The sequence below is a fragment of the Sorex fumeus genome, unplaced genomic scaffold (assembly GCF_029834395.1).
Source record: "Sorex fumeus unplaced genomic scaffold, SorFum_2.1 ptg000092l, whole genome shotgun sequence".
Classification (NCBI taxonomy): domain Eukaryota; kingdom Metazoa; phylum Chordata; class Mammalia; order Eulipotyphla; family Soricidae; genus Sorex; species Sorex fumeus.
Genome location: NW_026606149.1, coordinates 5,449,859 through 5,463,919, shown reverse-complemented (window position 1 = coordinate 5,463,919; position 14,061 = coordinate 5,449,859). Strand labels below are relative to the sequence as shown.

The 14,061-nt window shown below is 40.5% G+C and overlaps 1 protein-coding gene across 1 annotated transcript in view; it reads right to left on the bottom strand.

Moving 5' to 3' along the window:
- DOK6 (docking protein 6) overlaps positions 1 to 14,061 on the bottom strand; it is a 471,351-nt gene that overhangs the window by 273,601 nt on the left and 183,689 nt on the right. The window contains exon 3 of the mRNA XM_056131510.1: positions 5,707 to 5,821. Coding sequence (XP_055987485.1) covers positions 5,707 to 5,821 — 115 coding nt within the window. The remainder of the gene's footprint in view (positions 1 to 5,706; positions 5,822 to 14,061) is intronic.

Below are 14,061 nucleotides of genomic sequence, written 5' to 3'. Positions count from 1 at the left end.
GCAAGGCAAACGCCCTACCCGCTGTGCTATCGCTCCAGCCCCAAGTAATTTATGTATCTTGAATTATTAGTCTCTTATCAGATGTGTGATGAGTGAATACTTCCTTCCAGTCCACAGGGAATCATTTACTCAAATCATCATTTCTTTTGCAGTGCAGAAGTTTCTTAATTTGCTGTTTCCCCACTTGTTCAGTTTCTCTTGTGTTTGTTTGGTCAATGGCACTGTCATCAGAGAAGTCCCAAGACTACCTCATGTAGCATTCTGCCTTTGTTTCTTGGGATGTGATTTATGTATTCTGGTCTAAAAATCAAGATTTTTTTCCCCACTTCTAATTGACTTTTGTGTACGAAATGCACATTTTTTGGTAATACTGGTGAATAGAAATTATACTTCAGAATACGTTCTATTCACCTAAGCCCAAGAATTCACTGATGTCTAGAGCTTTAACAAATATGCACACAGTATGCTTATTTCTAATACCCACAAGTTCTGTGCTGCAGATGAGAACAAAAACTTGTTTAGTGAATGTGTACATAATAAAATGTTCATCAAAATGAAGGTTTAAATGCATGCCGTTTAAACCTTCCTATTAAATGTCTCCTTTTATTTTCAAAATGTTTCGCTTCTTCGGGACTTATGGATACAAAGATCATGTGGAGCGTAAAAAAGCAAAACACAATAGGAGAACTTCTGGAAAGATGCTTTTGTAGAACAAGCAGCAATAATATTGTAGTCTATTTCAATAAAATTAAAATACAACTTAATGACTAGCACAAACAACTATAGGGGGAAGCTATTATTCTATGTTCACTAAGAAATGCAGATTTAGAAGTCTGGAAATACAATGTGAACAAACTGAAATGTGAGAAGTGGATATTCCAGGAACAAAGAAAGACTTCCATAAAATAGTTTTAAAAATGGATTTATTGGGATTGTGTTTCTGCAATCATATGTTTATTTAGAAATTAGTTCGGTTGTCAAATTTTAACTACTTCTTGATACAAAGTGTTTGGAGAAGTCTTCACAGTTCATACATGGACAAAGAGACACAGTAAGAGTATTTTACCACTTTATCCTTTTCTTAAAGAAGGTAATCAAAATTTTGTACCCAAACTCTGAGCTTGCAACTTCTAACCCATCTATTTCTTCATTTAGTTTGCACTGGTTTGAAATTGAGCACATTTAGAAAGAGGAACAAGAGGTCTCCTTTCAAAGAATAACAAGATACAGAAATTCTCATTTGCATTCAACAATGCTTGGCTCATGGAATTGCTGCCTTAGAGCCGGTGGTCATGGCGATTTGTACAAGGACATGCACAGAAGCACACACACACACGAACAGACACACACACACACATACATACATGACACACACACAGGTCATTCACCACTCCCTCCCCAACAAGTATACTATTATTTGGCAATTTACGGTCTCTCAGAGGGCTGCCAATTCATTTCCCCAAACTATAATCTCTTCAAAAGAGGAGTACGAGAAATGAATGATTATGTTGAAACTAAAATACAAATTTTACTCATCCATTAGTGAGCCCAACACAGTTTCGTTAACACTGGGGCTGGAATTTCTGGAGTTAGAAAGACAATGCGGTCTGTCTTCACTGAGTTGGACACTGGAGAGAGTTGAGAGATTTGGAACAGGGGAGTTGAGGCAGGAGAGGAAGCTGAGGGAGACAGGGCACTCTAGAGGGTGTGTGGGATGCGGAGAGGTGAGGGTTACCTGAGAGAGAAGGACAAGAGGAGAAGACGCCAGGGAGAGTTGGGGAGGGTGAGGCCCCAGGGAGCAGGCTGTGAGGGAGACATGAACCACCGGCATTCCACTTCTATGTGTCTGTCCGAGCCGAGTTACTCTATCGACAACCAGTTTCTTTTGTTGGTGGTCACAATGTTGATATTTCTTTATGTAACTCTCTATTAACTTTCTTTCTCTCTTTCTCTCTTTCTTTCTTTCTTTCTTTCTTTCTTTCTTTCTTTCTTTCTTTCTTTCTTTCTCTCTCTCTTTCTTTTCTTTCCTTTCCTTCTTTCATTTCTTTCCTTCTTTCTTCTTTTCTCTTTCTCTCTTTCTTCTTTCTTCCTTCCTTCCTCTCTCCCTCCCTTCCTTCCTTCCTTCCTTCCTTCCTTCCTTCCTTCCTTCCTTCCTTCCTTCCTTCCTTCCCTCCCTCCCTCCCTCCCTCCCTCCTTCCTTCCTTCCTTCCTTTCTTTCTTCCCACAACAACCTCACAGGAAATGTAGATCTAACTTATTTCAATAGCAATCTGATTTAATTCATGACAGATTCACATTAAAAAAAAACACACTACAGAGAGGCTGGAGCAATAGCACATTGGATAGGGCATTTGCCTTGCACATGGCTGATCTGGGTTCGATCCCGAGCATCCCATATGGTCCCTGAGCACCGCAAGGAGTCATTCCTGAGTGCAGAGCCAGGAGTAACCCCTGTGCATCTCCAGATGTGACCCAAAAGGCAAAAGCAAAACAAAACAAAAACGCTACAAAGAGAGCCCGCGTCTCCTTTACCTCTCTTCTCCCCGGTGGTAGTTTTTTGCATCACAACCAAGATACTCATTTTTCTGAGTAAATGTCAAGAGTACCGCTACTGGGTATAGTGATAACTACAAGTTTACTTTCGTAAGAATCAGGCAGCAATTTTTTAGGCTGCTTTATCATTTAACATTTATTTTCACCAGCCACTCTGGGGTATTACCATTATTTAAAATAAAACTTGCTAGCCATTTTGAGGGTGCACAGTGATATCTTATTACAGTTTTGATTTGAATTTTCTCAACGAATAACTTTTGAAAAATTATTACCGATCCTGTGCACATTCACACATGCACAATTTGGGTGTGGGTTTGTTTGTTTACCAAGAGTTTGGCTCTTTTCCTGGATATTCTTCTATGCTCACTGTTACTTTTCTTTCCCTTTCCTTTTACACTTCATCTTGTTTTCACCCAAGTGATACCTGGGTAAAGGATATATCCCTAAATATATATGTGTATATATATATATATATATATCTTCTGGTTGTTTTTCTTAAAAAAGTAAACTTCACAGAAATGTCTTAAAGTATTTGGTTGAACTCCTATTATGACATCTTATTATCTCATTCTTACTTTGGACAACCTGGCTGGCTACCGAATGTAACCTGCCCACACGGCAGAGTCTGGCAAACTCCCCCTGGCGTACCCAATATGCCAAATACCAGTAACAATGATGGGTCTCTTTCTCCTAAGCCTGAAAGAGCCTTGAATATGGCACTTTTAAAAAAAATCTCAGGGCTAGGACGAAGGAGACATTACTGGGGCCTGCTCGAGGCAATCGACGATTAACAGGATGATTTGTGATTGTGATTGTGATTTGGTTGAACTAGAATTCTCCTCCCCCCCAAAAGTGTTTGTGATTTTGTGATAAGGATATTCTACTATTTGTTCAACCATTTTTGATAAGAATTCAATGGATTCCAGCTTTATTGTGATTACACATAATGGATTTAAGGGAAAATCTCACATTCTGGCATATTGTATGCGTAGGGTATGCGTTTCATTGTGCTTCCCCGAGTCAAAAGGATGCAGATTTATTTCATAGAAGTTGCCAATTTTCTTGAAGAAAACAATAGAAATAATTCCTATTCTTATTAGTCACAAGGAGAACATACTCGTACCTGCATTTTCATTAAAAAAATATATAAAGGTTCCCTTTAATCTTGGCTTTATACCACTACTGCTATTTAGACTTTCACTTTCCTGATTTTTTTTATGGGTTGTCTTTTTTCCATGTAATTTTTCCATTTTATCAAAGGATCTAAACTACTGCATCTTAAGCTCTTCCTAAAAAATAAAATTTGCAAGAAAAAGTACTCAAATTATTTGTGTTTATCCATTGGCACAAAGTTAAGTCAATTAAAAAATTATGTTGTTGTTTCTTAAAAACGTCTTCTGGTAGTTTCAAGCAAAGTATTTTATTAACATATAGATGTCATTTTAAAACACAATACTTTCTGATAACTTATAATTTAAATTAGTTGATAATTCTTTTATAGAGATTTAGATAAAAGCGTCCTATTTTTACAGTTGAATCTAAATTCAGTCTCATTGCCAGGAAATTATTCTTTTGGAAATTAAGATCCTTTTATTTTAATGAAGAATCTCTCAGTTCCCCCAAAACCATGCAAAAACCATGAAACCATCATTAATGCCAAAGAAAAACAAAATAACAAAATTCCCCCCCAACCTCCATTTTCAGACTGTTGATAACAACCTGTGAGTCTGAGTTTCAGAATAATTATGTAGAGACATAATTCAAAATCACTCTTATCTGAAACAACAGACTGCATTACTGCCTACAAGGCCACAATAGGCTCACGAGAATCTCAAAACATGCAGAATACCGTTGCAACAGTGATGTACTGCAAATGGAGGAAAAATGAAAACACATAAATGATAGTGAAATTTATTTCTTTTGATAACTAATTTTTTCTTGGTTATTAAGACATTATTAAGGAAGTCAGAGAAAATTGAAATGGGTTCAGCAGTTTAAAAACAGAAAGGTGAAAATACTTTGGAATGTTAATGTATGATACCAGCAAGTTGGGAGAGATTCTATTACAAAATGAGAATTCATAGTACCAGTTAACAGACTTCTAGGCTTTGCTGAAAAAGTCAATTTTATATGATGAAATGAGGTCATATGACAAGTGAGGTAAATTATAGTTGAAGGGATAAAGGCATAGCATGAAAGAGGGGGAGTGGAATGAATCCTAATTCAGTTTGGCAAAAACAAGATGGAGATGCGGAAGCAGAGTAGTATTAATTTCAAAATATAACCCAGAATTAATTCTATCTATGCATTTTAGCAGTAAACTCAAATGCCTCCATCATTTTTAAAAAACACTCAGTAAAAAATCCCCCCAAAGACTTCACTCTATTTATTTTGCATTCTCATCTTTCAAAATCAGCACTTTTTGCCTCCATCCATTATAAAACGAATGCTCCATTTCATTGAAGAAAATCTTTAAATGCTGTAATAAGCCAACTACTAAGTTACATAGCACAGGCGCTCCAAAATGAAAAATCCTCCAGGTTCACACCGGAAACTGCACCGTATCTCATTCACGTCAGAGTGCTTTATGATCCGGGATGCTGAAACTCACTCCGAAATGTAGTTATCTGTAGGACTGAGAATCCTTGAAAGCGACCAATTGTTCAAAGTTCTATTCTAAAACATAGGCGGTGGTGGAGGTGTGTGTGTGTGAGAGTGTGTGTGTGTGTGTGTGTGTGTGTGTGTGTGTGTGTTTGGGGTGGGGGGGACTTGGGTAAGGCTCTGCCACCATTTTTTTTTGCCAGAAAGAGTTATTATCACTGCCCTTCCAAAGACCCACTGTGCACCCACGGACCCATAATCCAAGTCATGATCCTGGCCCGAGTTAGCTTGCCAGAAATGGCTTGCTTTGTTCTCAAAATATCAAGAAACCTCAAGAGTCTTCTTCAGAACAACTGGGAGGATATCCAGACGCAGACTGATAATAAACACACACCCAAGACATCTGCAGAAGCCCATGATGCTCTCCCTCCCGCAGCCTCCCCGGCCCATTCTCATGACAATAAGCCATCCTACTCAACGTGCATCTGAAGCCATCTGGGCCCTCAGAGCGGCCCATTTCCTCAAGCAGTAGATGGGCCTATAATTGCTTACCTGAGTCACAGGCAAATGTCTTTGAAGTTTCATCATGGAAGATAATTGCCACCGCATGCTTCTTCGTCTCTCGAGGCAGTCTGGTTATATTTTTGATGTTGTGTAGCTCAGTTACCTTGAAGGAAAAAAAAATTAACTTAGTACACTGCAGAAACCATACCTGGAATACTTAATCAAAAAAGGCTTACGACCATCCTGAAGCAGTTTCCAGGGGCATTTGTATACATTTTTAATGATCTGAAGTCAAAGACATACACACCAGACAAAGGGCTTTCACTGTGTGCTCTGAATTGTGGTCATAGATGTTTATCTATTTAGACTTATATTTTGGTAAATTTTTGAAATTGTTAAAAAAAATGTAGAATGGCTCCAAGGAAGTAAGGCCTGTTTATTTTTCAAATTAACATTATACTTTATTTTTATTGAATCACTGTGAGATACAGTTACAAAGCTTTCATGTTTGAGTTTCAGTCATACAATGATCAAACACCCATCCCTCCACCAGCGCACATTCTCCACCACCAATGTTTCCAGTATCCCTCCCCCCGACACACACACTATCCAACTCTCCTGCTGTCTCCATGGCGGACAATTTCCCCATACTGTCTCTACTTTTGGGCATTATGGTTTGCAATACAGGTACTGAGAGGCTATCACGTTTGGTCCTTTATCTACTTTCAGCACTCCTCTCCCATCCTGACCAATTCCTCCAACCACTGACTTCGCGATCCCTTCTCTCCCAGCTCATGAGACAGGCTTCCAACTATGGGGCAATATTCCTGGCCCTTGTGTCTACTGTCCTTGGGTGTCAGTCTCTTATTGTTACTTTATATTCCACAAATGAATAACATTATACTTAATGCAAACAATAGCAGGCATGGTACAGGAGAGGTTCTTGACCATTTTGGTTGAATATAGGTTTAATATCTTAGCATTCTCCTAACTCCTGACTAATTGTCTAAATTTCTAGTAGGTCTATACCTCTCACCCAACTGACACCCATCTATCAGCCAAGAAAATGACTCTAAAACGTTCAGGTGGTTAAATATAAGCTAAGTGTCTGCTTTCCAGAAAAATTCACAGTGTTCACGGACTGATTTAACTGATACTCTGTCTGTTTGGCTCACCAAAATAAACAAAGAATCAAGGTCTGCAGATTAAGTAGTTTTTGAATCAATGAAGATTGTGTATTGTTTAAGAATGTATGGAATTTATCATGTGATACTCCGCTAAATAAAATCCAATACAGATATAACAGTGTATTATAACAAGCAAGGCCATAAAAACATTTATTATACTACTTGGAAAGAATTCTCTCAGAGATTTTCATTTGTAAATCTAAAAGAATATTAAACCAGATATTATGGGATCCATCTTTTGTTTTTTGTCCTCTGTAGAATAAAGAAACAAAACAAACTAATGGATAACCTAGCAAAATGAAGAGTGTTCTAGGCATTTTCTAACTCAGTGCCTTAGGCTATCTGACAAATGATGTAGTTCTAACAAAGTGCTTGCTCTTCTGTAAAATTACATTTAGAGAAGCAGACAACCTCTTCATGCAGACATGCTTACACTGGCTTCCAGAATAGGACGAGTCGCTTTGTCGCTGTTCAATTGTCCCAGGTCTCTGCTGGACTGTGTGTCCTGACACTAAGAAATGCAGGAGTACAAAATCCTGCTCAGACTCTCTCTGTAGGAAGAACAGTCTACCAGGTACTAATAGGTCAGGCTGGAAGCTTTCCTAAAGTGTTTGGATAGCTTTGGAGATATTCCTCTTTAATTTACATACATCTATAAATTACATATAATTAATAATTACTAATATATAATTAATAATATATAAAGATTTATTTATGTATTTCAATCCATACATTGTAATACAATTTTTTAATGTTTTTAATTATAAAATGTTTAGGTCAAAACTCAAATAGTTAAATCTCCTCTCACCACTTTTTATCCACAATAGCAATAGCACAGCAGTAGGGCATTTGCCTTGCACGCAGCCAGCCTGGCTGAGCCGGGTTCGATTCCTCCGCCCCTCCTGGAGAGCCTGGCAAGCTACTGAGAGTATCTCGCCTGCACAGCAAAGCCTGGCAAGCTCCCGGTGCTGTATTCATATGCCAAACACAGTAACAACAAGTCTCACAATGGAGATGTTACTGGGCCCGCTCCAGCAAACTGATAACAATGGAAGGGCAGTGGCAGTGACTATATGAACTTATCAACCATTAAAAAAAATCTTGTATGTCCTTTGATGAAGATATATGCTTAAGGTTTCAAATTTAAAAAATAAAGGAAGAAAGAAATATTGCATATATTCAAACCTTTCAAAGTAACATAAAAATCATTATCAACATATATTCAGATTGCAAAACCCTAGAGTAATTTCATAATACATATGCCAATAAATGTTCCATTTAAAAAATAGATAAATGTCTGATATATTTAGTTTTCACAGCTACAACTAAAAATCACAAAGTAGTAAAGACTAATAAAGCACTAAGATATTAAATAAATAGAAAATGTACTCAGTTGAAGAAAAAATTATTCAAAAGTGTTCTGGGTTGTTCCTCTATAAATCAATAAATGTCTGGGTCAACAGTTGTAAGTCTAAGTATAGAAATCCTTTATAGAAACTCTCTAAGTTATGCCATTTCATTTTTTAAAATTCTTTTCTCACATTTTTTAATTAAAGTATCTCAATTCTATGGCGAAAGCTACAGACTCTTATTGGGCTCTAATCTGCAGTTCTGTGGTGGCGGGAAAGATTTGGTTAGGGGTCAACCAGGCAGGGGCATTATACCTGTACCCCAAAGCCAAGGTCTCCTAACACCCCACCAGGAGTCCAGCTGGGTGAGCATCTGAGAGTTGCCTTTTCCTCCCTCTTAAGAGTTGTGACATTCCTTTATATATATATATTTGAAATTTTATTTATTTATTTATTTTTAAATTTTTATTAGTGAGACACCATGAGGTACAGTTGTAGACTTACAAATTTTGTGCTTGGGTTTCAATTATACAGTGATCAACTATTGCATCATCGTGAGATATAGTTACAAAGCTTTCATGTTTGAGTTTTAGTCATACAATGATCAAACACCCATTCCTCCACCAGTGCATATTCCACACCACCAATGTCCCCAGTATACCTTCCCTTTCCCACCCTCCCCCTGCCTCCCTGCAGACAATTTCCTCCATGCTCTCTCTATTTTTGGCCATTATGGTTTGTAACACAGATACCAAGAGGCCGCCACTTTTGGTCCTTTATTTTCTTTCAGCACACTTCTCCCATCCTGACTGATTCCTCCAACCATATTTTCGTAGTGGTCCCTTCTCTATTCCAGCTGCCTTCTCTCCCTGCTCATGAGGCAGGCTTCCAACTATGGAGCAATCTTCCTGGTCATTGTGTCTACCATCCTTGGTGACAGTCTCAAGCTATTTTATACTCCACAAATGAGCGCAGTCCTTCTATGTCTGTCCCTTCTGACTCATTTCTCTTAGCAGTGACATTTCTTTCTAAGTGGTCACCATGGGTGGGTCTTCTTCCTCTCTTAAGACACCCAAATGACCTGTCTGGGGCCTTCCTTTCCTGCCACCCTCCAGCTCCACCTCTACCTGTCCACAGCTGTTTGGGCCACTGTACACTGCTACTGCTGGCCCCTCATGGGTTGGTGACTGTGGGGTAGAATGGCTATACTATCCCAGGGCCGAGGAATAGGACTCCGGTGGCCCTGTGCAGAAAGGCTATATCAGAACCTAGGCGCCTCTCTCCCCAGAAACCTCCCATTCTCCCTCTCCAAAACTGTTTGCTAGGGATCCTACTCTGACCCTCGACTCCACAGGGTTGGAGGAGGAATCTTACTGGGTCCTCAGTTTCCCTCTTTCTGCAATGGAAAGCCATTACAAAAATGAGTACTACCAGGCCTCTGAAGTCAGACCTCTGAAATCAGGCCCTAGGCAGTGCCTTTGGGTTGGAACTTTATGGGGGAAGCCAAAGATTTGGGGGCCTCCCACTGGCCTCTGCCATACCTCAGGGGACACCCCTGATTGCCACTGATATTCAGGATTGCTTTTTTTCCTTTCATTTCTCTGCATCCACAAGCTGGTCAGTGATTTGCTTTCACTTTCCCCTTGCTGAATCATTCCCAGAGCTTTGATGGGCAGTTCCGCCACAAGGCATGGCCCACAGCCCGACCATTTGTTAGGAAGCAGAGAGCTTTGCCGTTATGGATGCTTTGGGAGACGATTTTCACATCTATCATTCTATGGATTTTTTTGCTTTTATGGGTCCCCTACGATTTGACATGTGTACAAGAGGCCTGTTCTTCTCTGTCCTCCATTCTGGCCTTCACAGGTTTAAGATTTCCCCAGAAAAAAATTCAGATTATTCTCCCCATACAATTTTTGGGGTTTGAAATTACACTCATCTTTGTTCACCCTTTGAAACCCGGTTGATTTTCTCCACAGAAACTTACATTAATGTCCCTTCTATCTTAAAATTAAGGCTCCATCCCGGGTTGGGCACATGCCCCAGTATCCTGGACCTCCTATTTGCTCTTCTAAAAGGTGACAAGTCCCCCACCTCGTGACATTTTACCTCAAGTACAAAGGACGTCCTAGCGATGTTTCCTGGAAGAATTTGGTCTTGGGCAGGCATTGACCTTTGCACCTCTTGTTCCTCCTGATTATTTGGGGGGGGGGGGGCGGTTGTTACAAAATATTATTTTCTGGCAATGACAATTTACAATGTGTTTCTTACAAACTCACTGGCTGGAGCGATAGCACAGCGGGTAGGGCGTTCGCCTTACAAGCGGCCAACATGGCCGACCCGAGTTCGATTCCTCCGCCCCTCTCGGAGAGCCTGGCAAGCTACCGAGAGTATTCGATATGCCAGACACAGTAACAACAAAGTCTCCAATGGAGACGTTACTGGGCCCGCTCGAGCAAATCGACGATCAACGGGAGGGCCTTCTTACAAACTCACGTATTTTTGGAAAAAGCTAGTAGACTACTATAATTAATGAAAGGTAGTAGACTAATATAATTCGAGTTTTGTCAAGAGAACACATTTGGCAACTAAACTCCTCTACTAGGAGGAAGAAAATATCTTGTTGTTCCTCCTGATTTTGAACGCTAGCCCCACCTTTGTGGGAACGCTTTATCAGGCTCAAGGTGTCTGAGAGTGGCTTTGGGACCTCTAGGGGCTCACCGAGGTGAGTGCTTTGGTAGACACGACTCAACAGGGTTGGGGTCACTCTCTTCAGGTATTTGGCATGGAACCAGGCTTGCTCCTAACTCCTTTTTCCCTTTTGGATTTTCAGTGGCTGCAGAAGCGTCATTCCCATTTTGCCCTTTGTCTTTGTGGAGAATGTGTATTCAGCTTTTTGAGGATGAAGATTCCTGTATATATCTACTAAGTCCCCTTTTTCCATTTTTTTCCCCTCAGATGAAGTATATCCTTGCTAAGCTGGAGTCTGGTTGATTGCTCAAGAGGTGATAAAGCAGTGTTGAAGTCTCCCACTAGTATTGTGTTGCTATCCCTGTCTTTCTCCAAGTCTGTGAGTAGTTGTTTTACGTACTTTGCTGGTCCCTTGTTAGGTGCATCCCAAGGATGCAAAAAAGCATAGTAGAAATGACATCTGTACCTATATGTTCATTGCAGCACTGTTCACAATAGCCCAAATCTGGAAACAAACCAAGTGCCCTAGAACAGATGATTGGTTAAAGAAACTTTGGTACATCTACACAATGGAATACTATGCAGCTGTCAGGATAGATGAAGTCATGAACTTTGCTTATAAATGGATAGACATGGAGTGTCATGCTAAGTGAAATGAGTCAGAAAGAGAGGGATAGACATAGAAGGACTGCACTCATTTGTGGAGTATAAAACAACATATCATGAGGCTGATACCTAAGGACAGTAGATACACGGGAGAGATAGATTGCTCCATAGCTGGAAGCCTGCCTCATGAGAAAAGGGGAGAAGGCAGCTGGAATAGAGAAGGGATCACTAAGAAAATGCTGGGTTGAGGAATCGTTTGGGATAGGAGATGTGTGCAGAAAGTAGATAAAGGACCAAACAGGATAACCTCTCAGGGTCTGTATTACAAACCATAACGCCCAAAAGTAGAGAGAGATTATGGGGAATCATGTCTGCCATGGAAGCAGAGGGAGGGTGGGGAAAAGGGGCTTATACTAGGGATATTGGTGGTGGGGAATGTGCACTGGTGGAGGGATGGGTGTTTGATCATTGTGTGATTGTAACCCAAACATGAAGGCTTGTAACTATCTCATGGTGATTCAATAAAATTAAAAATAAATAAATAAAATAAAAGAAGACCATCACCACTCCCATTGCCCTGGTAATCTCCTGGGCAATGGACTTTGACCTAGGTAGAAGCCCTACATGGAGGCAGGTTGGAGAAACCCTCTAAAGACCACCTGGAACAAAGGAAGATGCTGCCCAAGCCCCTGTGCTACTTGTTCCTACATGGTCGAGCACATGCAGTGCCCGAACCTGAGCACTTGAGTCCTCTTGTGATGTGGACTTTCATGCTTTCCTGTCTGATGCTGGGGTGTGTGTAGGGGCTCTCTCCACCCTTGGGGAAGCCCGGTTCTCTCTTGAGAGTGTTATTTTCCACTCTCCCCCATTTTCTCTCCCTCCTTCCCTTCAAAACCTCCAAATAAAAACTGTTTTACTTCACTGCGCATCTACTCCTGAAATTCTTTTCTGTTAGGTGAGACAAGAACCCAGTAACCCTGAGTCCCGGATGGCAGAGACGGATCAGGAGAAAGTGACAGTCTCTTTCTCCTCCCCACTTCACCTGAGTCACCCGTAGGGCCCACTGGCATCACTGTGACTATTTTCTCAGAGAGTGTTTATGCTGTCAATCTTCTCCGCTGGCTCGCCCATTCCCATGTTTGTCTAGATGAGAATCCCCTCTCCTCCTTCTTAAAATAGCTGCATCTCTGGGGGCTCGTGTCTGCCCTATTTATTCTCAACATGTCAGGGTTCACAGCCTCTCTAAGAAAGGCTGCCGGTGACTCCTGTGTGTTGAGAGCAATAACAAAGAAAGAGTATAGAATAATATTTTTTTTGGTCACACCCAGCGATGCACAGGGATTAATCCTGGCTCTGCACTTAGGAATTACTCCTGGTGATGCTCAGGGGACCATATGGATTGCTGGGAATCGAACCTGGGTCGGCTGCGTGCAAGGAAAACTCCTATCACTCCGGCCCCTTAGACAATTTTTAATCTAAATTTTCTAAATCTTTTTGATCTAAAGCTTCGAAGTGTATATATGCGGGGAGATTATCCCTGGCAGTATCTGAGGGATCATTCAGCGCTGGGGATAGACCCTGTAGTTCCTGCAAGCAAAGGCTGTGCCCAAGTCCTCAGAGCCATCCTCTTTTCCAGATTCGTCTAAACCTAATATCCCTCACTGACTTCACATTTAGGAACGCTTTAAAACTAAGTTCTCGCTCTTCAGAAAGGCTTCAGCCTTTCAATGATTCACCTTCCTTCTTGCACATCTAATCTCGTCCTAAGAACAACCTTGCACCAACCTTGACACCCTGAGTTCCAGCCATATACAAAGTCTTTCAATTTCCCTGAATCAAATGCTCGCTCCTCAAAGGTTACAGTCTTTTACAGAGCAGTCCTCTTCCACGACTCTGCATCTTCATCTTCCTGTCAGACTCACAGTCATTCATCAAGACCCATAGGAACATCTTTCCTGATTCTTCTCTGAGTGACTCACCCAGAGTTAATAACTTGTTCCTGGGAAGTGGGGTTGAGGTGGGGAGAGACTTTTTATCAAGACCTTGATTTTTTTTTTATCTGAATTCAGATGGCTTCCTGAAGCAATGTGAAATCCAGTTGTGTTCTTGCATGGGACTCAATAAGTAAACATCCATTCTTTCCTAAGTGCATGTCATTTACATATTAATGCTTTACAGAACTGGTCTTCAACATGGGAAGCTATTCATTTGTTTGTAATCCTTTTGCATTTCAGCTGCATACTATTCATAGTGAAGATCAGCAGTATCTGTTAGGTGATTATTTCTTTTTCATTCCCTGAGGAAAGGGAAGACTACAATGCACACAGCAGACAGCTACCCTGGGCTGTATGTTCTGAAAGGGAGGGTATATCCTTAGATGCTTTGAAGAGTTATAAATAGAAAGCTAAGTATCAGGAAAAAATTTACTTTTTTTTTTTGTTTAATCTAACCAAGATCAAAAGACTTAGCTAGACTTACCTGATCTACTCTTTAGTTTGCTGAATTTAGCAGGAGGAATCTGATGAGTGTATTTTCTTCAAGTCTGCCTTTTCGTTGTTAGCGACATTCAA